At 35.2% G+C, this 18,529-nt stretch overlaps 1 protein-coding gene across 1 annotated transcript in view; it reads left to right on the top strand.

Moving 5' to 3' along the window:
* Positions 1-985: 985 nt before the first annotated feature.
* slc9a3.1 (solute carrier family 9 member A3, tandem duplicate 1) overlaps positions 986-18,529 on the top strand; it is a 30,697-nt gene continuing 13,153 nt past the window's right edge. Inside the window, exons 1-6 of the mRNA XM_056479742.1 lie at positions 986-1,448; positions 3,542-3,844; positions 8,711-8,871; positions 8,954-9,032; positions 9,695-9,872; positions 14,846-15,066. Of these exons, the coding sequence (XP_056335717.1) occupies positions 1,229-1,448; positions 3,542-3,844; positions 8,711-8,871; positions 8,954-9,032; positions 9,695-9,872; positions 14,846-15,066 (1,162 nt within the window). The 5' untranslated portion in view covers positions 986-1,228. The remainder of the gene's footprint in view (positions 1,449-3,541; positions 3,845-8,710; positions 8,872-8,953; positions 9,033-9,694; positions 9,873-14,845; positions 15,067-18,529) is intronic.

The following is an 18,529-nucleotide window of genomic DNA, read 5'->3' as shown; positions in this document are numbered from 1 at the left end:
TAAAAGCAGAATGACCGCGATGTGCCTACTTTTTTTATTCTGGCAGTTTGCTTTTGAGGCCGTCACCTAGCAACAGCCGTACACACAACAGCAGCTCGATGACGCAACTGTACCGGGGTTCAGAAGGAAAAAAGACAAGTGAACACAAACCAGCCAAGAAGGTGGTAATCGAACTTGGGTTTAGTCCAGGCAATTGAACCAGGTGTGAAAGTACCCTTAGTTTCAGCAGTTGTTATCTGGGAATAACATACCTTGGGATGACTGACCAATAAGAATCAAGCATTAAAGAGAGCCGTTTAATAGTGTTTATTAATTTTTTTACTCCATTTATATTTTTATATTTATCATTTTCATTTGTAATAATTAATTTGTGATTTGTTGTGGGTTTTGTTGTGTGTATATGTTTTTTTTTTACATTTTAGAAATGTTGCTTTGCCAGCTTGCTACAGATAAAAGTTGAAGACACTTGAAAAGTCTTAGTATTTATTATTTATTCAGTGTTTAAGTCTTCTTAAACTTAATTAAGACATTCTTAAATTTACTAATTACATTTCTTCAATATTTGAAATAAAGTTAGGCATATATGCCAACTAAAAATTATTTGAATATAAATAAAACCTTCTTGCAAGTGCAACCAGTAAATTTTACTCAACAACCTTCCCTTCAAATACAATAACTGGTGTAGATGGGATTTAGCAGAAAGTATCACAATGCAGTACAGTAAGAACAAAGAGTAAGGCTGTAGAGAATAGCTGTCACAAAGGTATTTCAAATAACAATGCGGCTGCACAGCCTGTTAAAGCTGGCTGAACACTAACCAGTGTGAAGTGCAAGGGAAACTTTTCCACGGAAGCGAAAATGTGACAGAGTAACAGTGCAGTGACGCAGATCTCAGCCCCCTTTATGTGTAACAAATTGAAGGGTGACTAGAGGTTTTAGGACGACTCTTATTACACTCTAACACTAACCTATTTCAACCAGTGGACCACAAGCACAGCAGGACGGCTGATAGACAGACAGACAGCCAAGTGATCAGCCCTTTGGAGATTTCAAGGAAAACTAGCTTAGAGGGGAAACTGCACTACGTTGTCTCTCCAAGGACTTTGCTCTTAAGGACAAATGAGCAGAATGAGCACACTGCCAATTGTGAGATTTCTCTGAAGGACTGCTATAGAACACAAAGTTTGGAGATGAGAAAGATACTGTAAGTGCATCGTTATCAGTCGTAATGGCGAGCTCTACTTACATCTGCCTGCTGAGGGCAGTTTTCCTGGTTTGTTTGCTTAACCCTTTAATCAAAGGAGATTCAGTTGAGGTCCTGGATCCTCATCATCACCAGACTGAGAATCTCACTGGACTTCCAATAGTAACATTTAAGTGGCATCACGTTGAGACCCCGTACTTGGTGGCCCTTTGGGTGTTTGTGGCTGCATTGGCTAAACTATCAGGTATGAATACTGAAACATGAAGCTAAATTGATTGACAGTTAGCAAGTAAGAAAAATAAACTGCCTGTGTGATCATTTAATTTTTGTTAATTTTTAAATGAACTGTCCTTCCAGTGAGGATTTTTAATGAGGTGTTGAATTCAGTGTGTGAATTATTGACTATCAGTTTGTGTAATCCAAATGCATGCCTCAGTGAACCAAATTCATAAATGTATTTCAAGTAGGCTACATTTAATTTAATAATAAAATGTATTTTTAGTGTTTTAAGGATTGGATTTCGACATACAGTTATTATTTCAACTAACACTTATCAAAGATGACCTATTTTCAATATAAAATGGTGGATTTTGCAAGTGGGAACAACAAGTTTACATCCACCAATAAATAGATGATAGTAAAATATAACACTTACTGTTTACTGCATAACTTCCCCGTGCAGGACATGTATGGGTCTATTACAATAATCTGACCCCTTTTAGGCTATATTTATATATACAAAGACCTAATTTAGAAGGAAAAGTGTCACTTGAAGATGTACACAGTACCTGTTGGTAGGATAGTTCTGGCTGTTTCATATTTTCCCGCCGCATGGTAGCAATCATGAACTGGTAATGGTATGAACCATTATATCGAGGGGGGGGCAAATTTATAGGAACTTTTTTTGTCAGAATTATTATTATATCAGATACAAATTAGTGCGAACCCACCACACACGCACACACACAAACACTCACACACACACACACACACGCACGCACACACTAAAGCAATAATTAAGCTGTCAAACCCCCTGTGATTCGTACCCTGGTTAAATTTCATCTCAGCTGAATTGAGTTCAGAGAAAGGAATCTCTTGCATTCGTAACAACACTATTAATAGATGCATAATCAATACATTGTAACTTGACAACTGAAGATTAGGCACTATAGCAGACCAGTGGAAGCTCAGCGGGTATTACCATGGCATCATTAAAATAGTGAGTAATACGCGTGATTAACTAACGTTACTCATGAAAAATAGGCTACTTCATCGTTTCACAAAATGTGGAAAACTAGAAAGTCAACACCTTCCAAGCTGACTACCCAATCCAGAGTGAGAATTGCTTCCTTCAGATGAATTCAGTTAGATTTAGTTTGTTTACGTCTAATTACACATAATGTTTTCAGGGAATAAATATATAGGCTACATGAAGAGCTCAGATGCCGTCTGAAGATCTGTAAAATATACCCAAAAGCTATACATTTTACATCATTTAAATTGCATAACCATTTTGCTAAAGGTTTAGACATGTCTTATGATGACTAATTGATTAATCTCTTGAGAATTAAATATGAAATAGTCACAAAAATATATGCATAAAAGTGCTTGGACCTTTTAGCTTTGATTAGTTTTATTTTATTGCATTCATTTTATTGATCCTATGCACATTTAAAACAGTTGGCTATAAAAATCCTTTTAAAGCAAGCACTTGTTTGAGGGATAAGACTAATAGTTAAACAAATGTCTGTTAACTATTACCCTTTGTTCATTCAAAAGACAACTTTTTCATTAGTAAACGATTTTAAGCTGAAATTGTGGTCATTGTCGATTCAGAAAATACAAGGCAGTGGCTAACAGAACTTTGAGAGCATATTTAGCATATTTAAAACATATTTAGCCAAAATAAAATGATTACCAGTAGTTCTTGACAACTCATTTAGATCATCTAAAGTTAAATGATCAGCATGTGCAAGAAACTACAAATTATTTGCAATATTATTACCTTTAATTCAGTGCAATTGCTCACTGGTATTTCTAACATGAGCTTCATGTTGCACAGTTTATCATTACAATATATGAGATACACTGATATATGAGCTCCAGGAAATGAAGATGAAGATCAGATAGCCAGAATGTTGCATTTGTTTGTAATAAAAAACATTTTTGGAGCAGTCATAAATCAGCGTGTGGACTTTTTTATTTTTTTATTCCGTTTTGATTGACCCTTTGTTCTGCACATTTATGGAAAGTCTGCACCTTTTTTGAATGCGTAATATATAATTACAAGCTTGCTTCTTTATCTATTCATTTTCCTTGTCTCTCCTCTCTGTCCAGTGATTCAGCTGAACCACAGCATCACCGGTGTGTTTCCGGAAAGTGGTCTTCTCATTATCCTGGGCTTTATTTTGGGAGGAATCGTCTTTGGAGCAGACAAAGCGCAGACTTTCAAACTGCTTCCTTCCACTTTCTTTTATTACCTGCTGCCTCAGATCATCCTGGATGCAAGTTATTTTATGCCCAACAAGCTCTTTTTCCGAAACTTGGGTGCTATTCTTATTTACGCCATCTTTGGGACGTGCTGGAACGCAGCTGCTGTAGGACTTTCTCTGTGGGGCTGCCATGAAGCCGGAGCTATGGGTAAATTCAGTTCTGTTATTTTCTGCATTCTCACTATTCTGCTAAATATTCATGTGAGTAGTGGACAAATAAAATTTTTGTAGCTGTAAAAATGCTTTTTTTTTTGTAAAACACATTATTTAATAATATTTTTATGTAGTTTGATATTTAAGAAAATTTAAGGAGTCCCTAACTAAGCAAAACTGAAGAAAAATAACTCAGTATTACTTAGTATTATTAGTATAACTTAGTATTATACAAATAGTGTGAGATGGATTTATTTTTTATTGTTGGGAACTTTATACACTGAAAAAAAAATACACTTTGAACAGATTTTTATAAAATGACTGTAATTTGTTTGCTAGATTTTTTCCTTTTTCTCAAAGTATAATTGAACTTTTGTTCAAACTATAAAATTAAATCTAAATCCCAAAAATATTTACTAGTGTAAAGAAAAAAATGACATTCACACAAAGTAAAAAGTTTGGTATACTATAAATAATAATTTGTTACAGCTACTCTCAAATTATAGTTTTGACTTCATTGAAAATGAAAAATTAATTAGAATATTAAATATAAATATTTATTCTGCCCCAGAAAAAAAACAACAACCCAGGCTCATTCTGAAAACATACCACTATATACATTTCTGGAGTTCGCTAAATATATCCCTTGTGCTACGTTTTTTTTTTTTTTTTTTGCAGTTTTTGTTTTCGTGAATCCACCAGAGGCCACTGTGTATGCTTTTTCAGATCTCAGATTTCTCTCTCTGCTTTTCTCGTGTAAATCCAAGACACTGCTGTTGATTTATATTTATGTAAAAAGTTTTATATTTTAAAAATATTTTAATCCTTTAATTCTTTGTCATTTGTAAAGATATTTGTGTATTGCTGTACATCCTGTGCGTTTTAAGCAATGTGTAAGCGAGGCGAACAAATGACGCGCTCTGCACTGGACTTTAGACCGGCTTTCAGCTGGTCTAGTACACAGTCTATTTTAGTTACTCAAAATAGCAACGCACCAACAATGCACCTTAACACACCTCTTTTCTAGGCCGAAACACCCATAAGTCTACAAAGTGGTGCAAATGGATTGCTATTTAAACAGTGTGGTGGAAAACAGGAAATTTAGGGTTGTGCTGGTCTGAAAATAGCAACACGTTGTGAAAACACGTCTTGCACCTTATTGCGCTGGGTGTATGCAACTTCAACAATTACTGACAATTGAATTATTAGGTAACTATGTACACCGAAGGTGGTGCTGTGTATCAGGTATCTTGATATACAGCACCACCTCCTGTGTACATAATTACCTAATAATTCAATTGTCAGTAATTGTTGAAGTTGCATACACCCAAATTAGGTTTTTGTCCTGCATGTAGAACTAGAATCTTATGCACCTCCAAAATGTAGTTTTAGAAAAAATAATGAGATTGAAGGCTTGAGATTGCAGGCAAATAATAAAAATGTTACGAGAAAGAGAGACAGAGAGAGAGATTAAAGAGCTCCTATGATGAAAATCATCTTTTTGAAGCTGTTTGTATGTCCACAGACCTATTAAGGTGATATAAAGACAATAAGTCTCTTTTTTTACATTTCCTGATGTTAAAATAGGATCCAAATCCCTCCCATTTTGAGACCGACCGCAACGTGATGTAGGAGTGCGGTTTCCCCGGCCACAGAATTGAAAGACAGCCGCGTACTAACATGCCTCCATAGTAACCTGTATAACCATACCAACAAGACAGGACGTGCGCAAATCAACTTAGATTAAAAGATCTGTTCAGCTGTCTGTGATCATCAATAAATGTGATCAAGAATGAGTTTTAAACATTTTAAACAGTGCATGTTTGTGATGAATTACAGCGATTTTACCATCTTTATCACCACAGCCATGTGTTAGTACAATTATAAAAGAAGACGCTTCAATCCTGGTTTGTGGATGTTAAATCAGGTTTATTTTGCACATTAACATAACGGATATCGATACAGCAGTGGAGATTAATGTGTATCCTGTCACATTTTCAGTGCAAAAACAGAGCAAAGTTAAATACACGTGATGTGTGTGTGTGTGTGTGTGTGTGTGTGTGTGTGTGTGTGTGTGTGTGTGTGTGTGTGTGTGTGCGCGCGTGTGTGTGTGTGTGTGAGTACGTGTTTTTGTGACTTATAAGGACACAAATCTGTATTATGACACAGGTATGACACAGGTATTACAAGAAGATGGTGAAAAATGAGGACATTGCTGATGCCCTCATTTCTCAAAAAGCTTATAAATCCCACAGAATGAGTTTTTTCAGAAAGTAAAACAGTACACAGTTTCCTGTGATGGTTGGGTTTAGGGGTAAGGTGAGGTTAGAGCAGTACAAAATACAGTTTGTACAGTATAAAAACAATGGAAACCTATGTAATGTACCCACATTTCACAAAAACAAACCTGTGTGTCTGTGTGCATGCGTGAACTTTGTAACAACATTGTGTGTGAGACTCATCGTAGCAGGCTTGAACATTCTGAAAGGTATAATAAATAATGTGATGGGTGTTTTGAGCTGAAACTTTACAGACCCATTGTGGAGAAACAATAAACTTATCTTAAATCTTGAAAAGGGGGTAAAATAGGTGCCCTTTAAACATGTGAACTACAGTACATGTGTTTGGCATCAGTAAAATAGCAAAACTAAGTTTACACAGCAAGAAGGTTGCTGGTTTGAGTCTCGGCTCGGTCAGTTGGCGTTTCTGTGTGGAGTTTGCATGTTCTCCCCGCGTTCGTGTGGGTTTTATCCGGGTGCTCCGCTTTCCCCCACAGTCCAAAGACATGCGGTACAGGTGAATTGGGTAAGCTAAAATTGACTGTAGTGTATGAGTGTGAATGAGAGTGTATGGATGTTTCCCAGTGATGGCTTGCAGTTGGAAGGGCATCTGCTGCATAAAACATGGATAAGCTGCATAAGTTGGCAGTTCATTCCGCTGTGGCGACCCCTGATGAATAAAGGGACTGAGCCGAAAAGAAAATGAATGAATGAATGAAGAAACACAAAAAACAACAACGAAAAACTAATGAAATTATAATTAAACAAAAAAACATGCATTCCCCCAACAACCACCCACCCACCAGTGCTATCCAATGCTAAAAGTAGGCACTAAAGGCATAGTAAACATATTACAAGGTTGTTGAAAAAGGAAATATACCAACTTTTTTCAAATAACAAAACCTTGTCTAATAGGTTATTTCTTATTTTTTCCAGATGTAATGTACCTGTTAACTCTGTCAGCCATAATTTAAGATAACTTTTTTCTTCCAAATCAAAACGATATGTTTTTTGGCAGAGATCAATACAACCAATACAAAACAAACTGTTGTTGTACCTGCGTAAGTCTCAAAAATTCTTCGGAAACCCAAAATGTAATTATTATAGGATTTGGTTCAATTGGAATGTGTAATGTATCTGAAAAAACTTGAAATATTTTGTTCCAAAACGTCTTCTAATTTATTAACATAATCTTCATGGAAACAGGAATACAGGGACAACCACGATGAATTTACAGACCAGGATGACAATGAGGATGACAGTAAAGATTAGAGAAGGTATAACCAAAACTAGACAATTAACTATTTATTAACTAATGACAAACTAATGAGATTAACTAATGACAAACAGGGACGTGAACAAACTTATGAATACGGAAAAACCTGAAAACAGAACAAAGGAATCACGTGATTAAACACAAGCACAAGGAACACAAGGCAGGAGTAAACACATGACAGTTGTAGGGTGTAAAGTAATTTGAAATAACTGGAACCCTGCAGTGTAACATAATGAAGCTGTAATGTGGTCTGGAACTACAGTTGTTCATTTGATGGGTCTTTTAAAAGTTGCTTATCAACACTGGCATGTCTAAAAACACTTTCGACCTTGTTGTGCACGAGTAAAAGTGTTCTCGTTTTCCACCATCAATCAACCATGAAGAAACATTTAGTCTCTGTTTATCAAAATGCAAATTTGCAGTTCTGTTTTTTTACCTAATTTTTGGAATGGTTTGTCATTGATGCTTTAAAACCACCTCAATGCGACAGTCAAATATGTAAGTCTGAATTGTGATTACGTGGAAAAACAATGGGAAAGGGGCACATTGAAACAGCATCTGTTTTTTTCTTATCGGTGCCAAATACACTAAGAATACTGATACTGATTTTGATCACACATTCAAATCTGTTAGGTGACTATTTTTTTGTGTACACTCACAATAACAAAAGAAGTGTGTGCTTTTACCCACGCATACAGTTTGCTGACCCAAAACAGACTTTACAAAATGTAAATCATTGTAATATTTTCTTTGAATGAGAGAAAAGAACAATCTTCACATAATTTATTCTGGCATACAAGACTGGTCACTCAGAAGTCTTATTCAGGCTCATATAGTGGGGTATTTTGGACCTCATTTCAGCTACATTTTCTTCTCCAAATCCTACTGATTACACATAATATTTCTTTTTAAAAAAACGCAAGCATGGACATCAGTATTTCTCACATATTATTGTAGCACAGCTTGTGCTGAATAGAAAAATGCATGTTGGCCAACACTATGTAATAAGTAGCTGAAGTAAGCACAAATGTCAGGGCATGTCAAAACATCTTAGGGGCCCCAAAATCACCTCAGACCCCAGAGGGTTAAGCACAAAGATTAGCCCCTAAAAATAAAAGGTGGTCTGTGGTTCTATAAAGAACATTTAACATGAACTGAACTTTTCAATTTCACAAACCATTCTCTGTTTTTCAAAAGGGATTTAAAGGGAATTAAAGGGTTCTTATTTGATATTGTTGTAAAAACACCTACTGGAACCCTTATTTTTCCGAGATGCTTATTCATATGAGATTTCTGTAATCACCAGGTGACTTGAACATAGGTCTCCTGCAGTTCCTGCTGTTTGGAAGTTTAATCGCTGCGGTTGATCCTGTGGCTGTGATCGCTGTGTTTGAAGAAGTGCATGTGAACGAGGTGCTCTTTATCCTGGTGTTTGGAGAGTCACTGCTCAATGATGGCGTCACAGTGGTGAGTATTAGTTTCCTAAAGAGCTCTGAATGCCATTAAGCTCATTTGCCATCTCATGTAATCATGTTTTTGTCTTTTGTAGGTGCTTTACAATGTGTTTGATGGTTTTGTTTCTCTTGGAGGCCCAATGATTGACGCCGCAGAGATTTTTAAGGGCATATGTATGAATACTAAACTCCAGGTCATACAACCAGTCAAAAGTTTGGAATTAAAATTTAGTATGTTTCTGAAATAAGTCTCTTATATGCTATCGCATATAAAATTTGATCTATAAAACATATTAGTACCTTTTTAAAAGTCATTAGCATGTATTAATTAGATAATAATTCTTATTGTAAGATACTGGTACTTACACATTAGCAGTATTGTGGGTAACGCATTACAAGTAACGTGAGTTCTGTAATAATATCACTTTTCTAAGTAATGAGTAAAGTAATACATTACTTTTTAAAATTAAGTAATAAAAATGAGTTGCGATGAATGAATGAATTACTTTATAGTTTAGTTAATTCACTTTTAAAAAACTGCTCAATTAAAATGATCGTAGTCATGTTGAATCCTACACACAATGAGAGAATGTATATAACACATTACTAATATTTAATAAATAAGTACTAGCATCATTTAAAAAGGTACTAGTAGATCAAGAATAAGCATTGAAAGTTTTATAGATTAAATCATAAATTCATAAATGCAGCTTTGGGAAAACATTTTTTAAAATTCCAAACATTTGACAAATTTTTTACATACTGCAGCTATTCTTGAAACAGTATCCATTGACATAATTGATGTTCTCTTTCAATTCGCTGTTGTTTTCCTATAGGTTCGTTTGTTGTGGTGGCGTTCGGAGGCTCATTTGTTGGTGTTGCATTTGCCATCCTGCTGTCCCTGCTAACCAGATGCACCAAACACGTTCAGATAATCGAAGCTGGCTTTGTGTTTTTGGTGGGATACCTGTCCTACCTGACAGCAGAGATGCTCTCACTCTCTGCTATACTTTCGTAAGTAAAACAACAGTTACCATCCACCTATTTATATACGCGTTTTAGAATATAGAAATGCTTGATGCAAAACTTTCATGTGATTTTGGTTTAACAGATGATTTTATTCGAACAGTGATAACAAAATTAGGCATTAATGGACAAACCAGCAAACCAATTACAGTTTAAACATCTGAAATATTGTTTGATTCATTCTAAAATCCCTCTGTCAAGTGATTTGGTATTGTCACCTCCCATAATTATCTTGAGTGGCTGCGCTCACAATTATTAATTATAAAGCCACTGTACATTCATTGCGTTTTATATTCATTATGTTTCATGGAAGCACAAATTTATTACTGCATGCATGTAGGAAAAAAAGCCAACAGTGGCTTCTCTTACCTCAGAAAATGTAATTTTTCTTATTGATATTTGCCACCAGTTTCTCAGGAAGTGACGATTTGGTTCTCCTTGACTGATTAGATGGAAACGGTGTTTTATTCACTAATGTTTTATGCGATATTCCAGTTTTGCGCATAAGTTTAATTCCAAATGTGTCTAAGCTGGCAGCTAGCTCTCTGCAACTCTCATATGGTCGCCCACTGAAGCTAAGCAGGGCTGCGCCCGGTCAGTACCTGAATGGGAGACCACACGGGAAAGCTAGGTTGCTGCCGAAAGTGGTGTTAGTGTGGCCAGCAAGGGGCGCCCAACCTGCGGTCTTTGTGGGTCCCAATGACCCAGTATAGTGACGGGGACTCTATACTGCTCAGTGAGTGCCATCTTTCAGATGAGATGTTAAACCGAGGTCCCAACTCTCTGTGGTCATTAAAAATCCCAGGAAAAACAGTAGGGTTTTAACCCCGGCATCCTGGCCAAATCTGCCCACTGGCCTCTGTCCATCATGGCTTCCTAACCATCCCCATGTGATAATTGGCTTCATCACCAATCAGCTGGTGTGTGGTGTGCGGTCTGGTGTAAAATGGCTGCCATTGCGTCATCCAGGTGGATGCTGCACACTGGTGGTGGATGAGGAGATCCCCCCTATATGTAAAGCGCTTTGAGTGCCCACAAATGCGTTATATAAATGTATGGAATTATTATTATTATTATTAATGCATTTCTTTGTTTTGACATTTTGAATAATAAGGCTCTGCTACAAATAAATCATCCACATATATATCCGTCAAGCATTTTTGTGTTCAAAGATGTCTGAACATAGATATCTCGGCTAAGACAAGGCTAAATTTAGGCAGTCAGTGAAAATCTAATAGATGTCTAACAATAGTCTAAAAATAGATTAGTAATCAAATAGACAGGAATAAAGTCTGTTTCATTTGTATGCGTTAAGATTGGTCTATTGTTAGACGTCCATTAGAATTTTACCGACAGCCCAAATTTAGTCCTGTTTTAGTCAAGAGGTCTGAGGTTGGATGTCTAATAGATGTCTAATAGAGATTAGATGTTTTTCTTTTAAACACAAAAATGCTTGGTGGGAAGTTAAAACTGAGTGAGAAGTACAGTTGAAGTCAGAATTATTAGCCCCCCTGAATCATTAGCCCCCCTGTTTATTTTTTTTTACCCAATTTTGATTTAGCGGAGAGAAGATTTTTTTCAACACATTTCTAAACATAGTAGTTTTAATAACTCTTAATAACTGATTATTTTATCTTTGCCATGATGACAGTAAATAATATTTTATTAGATATTTTTCAAGACACTTCTATACAGCTTAAAATGACATTTAAAGGTTTAACTAGGTTAATTTGGTCAACTAGGCAGGTTAGGGTAATTGGGCAAGTTATTGTATAATGATGGTTTGTTCTGTAGACTATCGAAAAGAAAAAATAGCTTAAAGGGGCTAATAATTTTGACCTTAAAATGTTTTTTTTTTTTTTAATTTAAAACTGCTTTTATTCTTGCTAAAATAAAACAAATAAGACTTTCTCCAGAAGACAAAATATTATCAGACATACTGTGAAAATTTCCTTGTTCTGTTAAACATCATTTGGGAAATATTTAAAAAAAGAAAAAAAATGCAAAGGGGGCTAATAATTCTGACTTCAACTGTATGTGTGACTTTGCGCTTTGTTTATCCATCATGAAAACAGTGTTAAGCTTGGTATTTTAACATAAAATTAATACAAGCATGCTGTATCTGTGGATTAATAACATTTCAAGCTTGTTCCCACACTGTAAAAAAATAGCCGTGATTTCAACGGTAAAAAACGGTAAAAATGCTACAGTAAAAATCCGTAACCTGGTTAATGGTATGTTTCCTTAATATATACGGCGAATAACCGTAAATTAACTTTCCCAGAATACCCTGTATGGCACATCACTTTTTATGCATTTTGTTGACATTACTATGGATCTTTTAGTTGTTTCCCCATCAGTTGTGTACATTAGAGATTTATGTTACATCTAATAGTGATAAACAATGTTTATTTTAGGACTTTAATTTTATGCGTGTTACCATACTGGTGTTTAGTAACTGGGTGAATCACACTGAGCACCTTCCATACACTGATTCACTTTTCTGCTTGTGAGAAAAGTCATTTGAATGAGCATTGGTTGATTATGTAACTTTCTACCCACCTGCATAAGGTTGTGGTAACATGTCTATCTGTGCAACAAAAGATGTGTAGATGTTGGTAATTCAAAATGCAGACATATTACATCTATAAATTAATGAAATACAGTAGTTTACTGTAAAAATGAGGAATTACTTTCGCAGTTTGTACTGTATTTTTAACAGTAAAATACTGGCAACCACAGCTGCCGTTTTTTTACTGTAAATTTTACGGATTTATTTTTTACAGTGTAAAGAATATTTTTTATATTGATTCCCTACATAATAGATCTATTCAACATGCATCTGTAATATTGCTGCGAAAAGACTAGTTTTAGGTTTTTCGATGTCTGTTGAAAGTAATCCGTTAATTTGGTAACACTTCAGTATAGGGACCAATTCTCACCATAAAATAGTTACTTTTTAACATGGAGGTAATAAGTTAAAGTTTAGGTAAGGGGGAGGGGGCATACCTCAAGCAATCAGCTCAGTCCCTGTTAGCCATTTATGAAAAACTGAACCATTTGTCTCAGTTTCTTGTTCCCACCCCTCTCTTCTTCCTCTGACTCATCTATTCCACCAAGTGTGATCCGCATGGTTGTGGCATGATTGGTGAAATGCCTAATATTAACAGTCACTCTTCACAGGAGGTCATTATAGTTCATGTGTTCGCTGAATTGAAACGGGAACTAAGAATGAACAATAATATTACAGCATGTAATAATCATAACCTATAGTACATTTACTAATGCCTTATTAAAGGGATCATTCAGCCAAACTTTAACATTCTGTAATTGTTTACTCACTTTTCACTTGTTACAAATCTGTTTTTTTAACACAAAAGATGTTTTAAAAAATGTTAGAAACCTGCAATCATTCACTTCCAAATTATTCGTTTTTTCTACTATGGATGGGCTACTAGCGTCTAAGATTCTTCAGAATATCTTTTGCATGTTTTGATTGAGATATTAAGTTCTGGGAGAGGAAATATAAAAAACACCAAATGTATATATACATATTTGACACATTTTCCTCTTAGTATTATTATTATATCTGTATTATATCTGTATTATCTGTATCTGTATTATTATAACTTTTCTACGAGTAACGAGTAAAGTAACGCATTACTTTAAAAAATAAGTAATAATATTTGAGTTACTTTTTTAAAAATGTAACCAAGCTACTTTTTAGTGTAATTAATTCACTTTTAAAAAACATATTCCTGAATTAAAATGAATGTTGAATCCCGCACTCAGGGTGAGAATTTTCTTCATTAATTCGTTAATTTATTCATTCTTTCATTCATTCATTCATTCATTCATTCTCTTTTTGGCTTAGTCCCTTTATTAATCCGGGGTCGCCACAGCGGAATGAACCGCCAACTTATGCAGCACATGTTTTACGCAGCGGATGCCCTTCCAGCTGCAACCCATCACTGGGAAATAAATTATTATTATTATTATTATTATTATTATTATTATTATTATTGTTGTTGTTGTTGTTGTTGTTGTTATTGTTGTTGTTGTTGTTGTTGTTGTTGTTGTTGTTATTATTATTATTATTATTATTATTATTATTGTTGTTGTTGTTGTTATTGTTGTTGTTGCTGTTATTATTATTAATATTATTATTATTGTTGTTGTTGTTTTTATTGTTATTATTATTATTGTTGTTATTATTATTAATATTATTGTTATTATTATTAATATTATTGTTATTATTATTAGTGTTGTTGTTGTTGTTATTAATATTGTTTTTATTATGTGTTTTTAAAGGTAAATAAATGTTATACAGTGTGTTGTTAGTTGCAGAGCTCCCCTATTTAAAAAAAACTGCAAATTCTGTAAGAGAAAGGGTAAAGGTTAGAAAAAGTTACTTAAAGGTATCTCAAAAGTAACGTAACGCATAACTTTCCATTAAAAGTAACTAAGTAACGCAACTAAATAATTTTTGAGGGGAGTAACTCAGTATTGTAAAGCATTACTTTCAAAAGTAACTTTCCCCAATGTTTTAAAGATGAATGCTCTAAATGAAAATATGAATTTGTCAAGTTATCAAATAAAATATAAAGTAAAACACAAATGAAGATTTTACTCAAAACACAAATAAGGACAAGAATAAAAAAAGCTTATGGAAATTCCAAGATGCTCAAACATTTTTGGAAATGTGCATAAAAACATAACATATTCACTTGTGGTTGAATGCCACGTCATTGTACCCATTTTTTTTTAAAACAAAAAACATTTTACAGATTGTTTACAGTTTAACATAATTACTCTTATCATTTATGTAAAGCATGCCATAAGTCATGGGGTATAGAAATAGAGTGGATGGAGAATGCACAGTAATAAACACTTGTGCTGCAGGAATTTATGTAGAGCACTCCAATTAATTCAGTCTGTCTGTTTGTGTTTTTGTGTGACAGAATCACTTTCTGCGGTGTGTGCTGTCAGAAATACATCAATGCCAACATGGATGAGAGATCAGTCACAACAGTTCGTCATGCCATGAAGATGCTTGCGAATGGCTCAGAAACCATGATCTTCCTGTTTTTGGGCGTTACAGCCATTGATACGGAGATCTGGGTCTGGAACACTGGTTTCATCCTCCTCACCCTCCTCTTCATCTTCATCTACAGGATTATAGGTAAGTGCAACTATACACTGTGAAAAAATTATATGACAAAAAGTTATTACAACAAATGTTTTAAGTTAATTTAAAATAATTTATTAAGTTAATCAGATTTCAGCTGCATTTTTTTGATTTGCCAAGCCAGGGATTTGTGTGGAACCCAGCATTTTTTAACAGTGTATTCAATGGGAGACAGGCAAAAATACCCTGTACAAAATGCATGCTTCCACACAATTGATTCATGTTGTTCCAACACAAATAGATTAAATTAACGTAACAAATAGAAGTGGACTGAACATAAACCAATTAAGTTGTTCCAAAAAATGTCAACAATTGTGTTGTTTCAGCTCATTTAAAATAAGTAGTTTGAAAAAACAGCACAAATATATTCTATTGAGTGTAGGTATAGTGGAAGACCTTAAGTTAATATTTTCAAGACAAAATGTGCCTGAATACACACACATTTTTTTAGAGATAACTTGATAAAATAGGAGAGTGCATGGCTCAAAGTAATGGGTAAAATGTAACAGAGTTTTAAGTTGCTCAAGGCCCAAATAGCATACGAATATGGGCCACTTTAAGCAGTTATGTGGGACTGGTGGTCTTCCTTCGGCCCAGACAAAATGAATGTGAACCTGAAGTGGCCCACCTGTACAATGGCAAAGTTGGCCAAAGATTCAAATTCATATATGGGCCATTTGAGGTAAAGATTTGGCACTTATGGCAAAATGTAATCTGAATGTGAGCCTAATGTGGCCCAAATGATGTAGGACAAATGTGGGCCACAGTTGGTAAAAATGTGGCATAGTCATTTAAGGGTAATCTGGGTCTAAACCTAAAGTGGCTCACATGCGTAGGTGAACATGTGGCCCAGTTGTCTTAATACATATGTGTGCCATTTTTGGCAAATGTTTGGCACAGTAAGCTCAAAACACCCATCAGATTTTTATTATACCTTTTGCAAGATTCTATTTAATACATTTTTGCACAAGGGGGCTGTTTTGTCATACTGCGCCTTTAAGGCTAGTCCTCCCCGCCTACCGTTTCTACGTGCCTTAATCTCCTCCCTCGGCTACGTCAGACAACAGACAGACTTAAAGGAAGCAGATCTCACGTAGCGTTTGTGAGAAATACTACAGTAAGAACTTTACCAATGAGTATTTGTTGTGCAGTTACATCGATGAGTCACACAAAGTTCACGCGCACACATGCACACACAGATACACACGCACACACACCGCAGCAGACACACACATCCACACACACACACACACACACACACAGACAGAGCGCCTGTTTAGCTTTGCACTCTTTTTGCACGCATATGTGACAGGAAACAGGTTAATCTCCACTGCTGTATGGATATCTGTTATGTAAAACCTGATTTAACGTCCACAAACCGGGATTGAAGCGTCTTCCTTTATAATTGTTCTAACACGCGGCTGTGCTGATGAAGTAAATCTGAAGTAAATCTTTGTAATTCATTACACACGTGCACTGTTTTAAAATATTTTAAACATGTGAAACTTACTCTTGATCACATTTGATGATGATTGATGATCCTAGCGAACTAAATAGACCTTTTATTCCCGTCTGCTTTGCGCACGTCTGGTCTTGTTGATATGATTATACACGTGACTACCAGGACATGTTAATACGCGCAGCTGTCAATCAATTCGGTGGGCGGGGGGACCGCACTCCTACGTAAAGTTGCGGTTGGTCTGAAAACCGCTCCAATTGGTCCACCGTTTTTATGTTGTTAAATTAAAAAAAAAAGGACTGGGTGTGTTTATATCACCCCAATATGACGGTCTATACACCATACCTGCACATATGTCTGTCCAAACAGCTTGAAAAGTAGATTTTTCACCATAGGTGCCCTTTAAATTAACACTTCGAAGTGTCCACACTACTGAGTACTCAAAAAACAGCTGAAGATAATAGGTTATAAAATGAGAAACATAGACTAAAGTCACCATGATGGAGAAAAGTGTTTGCTTAAGTTGGGCTCATAGCCGTGAAACTCTTAATATAAATTGTCTTTTGGGCTGCAGTACCTTTTAAGAACTTTGCTTGAAAAGTTTATTCATTACAGCAAACAAGCCAAGTAAAAAAACTTGTGATGAAATAATATAATTCACTGATGTTAACCAATGTTTAATCCATTATTAAAAGTAACGTAATAACTTGCTTGCACATGCCACAGAAAAAAATTCTATGGTTCAACTTCTGCTCACAGAGACATCAATAATTAGCGTATGAACCTCAACAACAGTGTCCATTAACAAAATAAACAAAACTTACAAACATCGCAAACAGGATACTAAAATCAACAACATCAAAATAAACAGCAGAATCAAAAGCAAATAATGAAAACTGGAGCATCAAAGAATGTATATAGAATGTTTTCATACTGCAATGCATGCAATGCATGCTGGGATTTTGTACTTTGCCTCACCCAGCAAGTGTAAGGTGTAGACCAGATTTGGGCCTGAATAAAAGCAAACTGTGGCCCAGAATAGGGTCAGTTCTGGTTCATTTGGTTGAATTCAGGCTGATATGTGGTATTGCTAGGGTTTAATTGTGGCCCAGATCTGGCAAACAGGAGCGAACCGCCCAAGTGCCATCATTCCATGCGGTATGTGGGCTGGATTTGAGCCACATGAGTTTTGCTTGCTGGGGGTTAACCATGGCATGCTTCTGATGTTTTCACCATAGTGTTGGCAGATGTCTTCCTGCCAATTATTGAAAAAGTTTGGCAAAATTTGGATGAGAAACACAGAAGAAACCATTTTTGAAGCATAAAAGTAGTTTTTATTATAGTCGATATTTTTTATTTTAAAAAAGCCTATGAAAGTACGTAAGTAAAATCTTATGTCGTTGTGATTACTGTCTTCTAGACTAAAAGATGGAACCATTTTGAAAGAACACGACACTGGGGTTAATAGTAACAGGGTGTTACTAATATAAAATATAAATTTTATATATTTTTATATAAAATGTTTTTTAATACAAAATATATATTTTTAATATAATTTTTTTTATTGCTAGTACTACAAATAAATGCATTGTATAATGATGGATAATTATGCAAATAAATCCAAATGTGTTTATTCAATAAATAAATAAACACGCTGTGCTATGTAGAATAAAAATTATTGTTGTTAAGTACTGAGGAAAAATACTATTTAAAGTAAACTGGATTAAAATTAAATTTGTGAAATCTGACTTTTTGAGCATGTGTTACAACTGTCTGTTACAACTGGCCCTGCAGGTGGGGTAAATAGTAACATTTTTACTCCTGGCACTTTTGACAATACTGCACAGGAACCATAGGTCCGGCAATCATACAACCAGTGCTCATTTGTAGGAGAAGCTTGTGTGTTGTTGGTCAAACAATATGGTTTGTCTAACCCCATTACTTTGTTCATTATTTGGCCAAAACGTGTTACTTTGTGCCCCACTCTCCCCTACTGTA

This window comes from Danio aesculapii, chromosome 19, assembly GCF_903798145.1.
Source record: "Danio aesculapii chromosome 19, fDanAes4.1, whole genome shotgun sequence".
NCBI classification, from domain to species: Eukaryota; Metazoa; Chordata; class Actinopteri; order Cypriniformes; family Danionidae; genus Danio; species Danio aesculapii.
The sequence above is the reverse complement of the archived record's forward strand: the minus strand, read 5'-3'. Positions and strand labels throughout refer to the sequence as shown.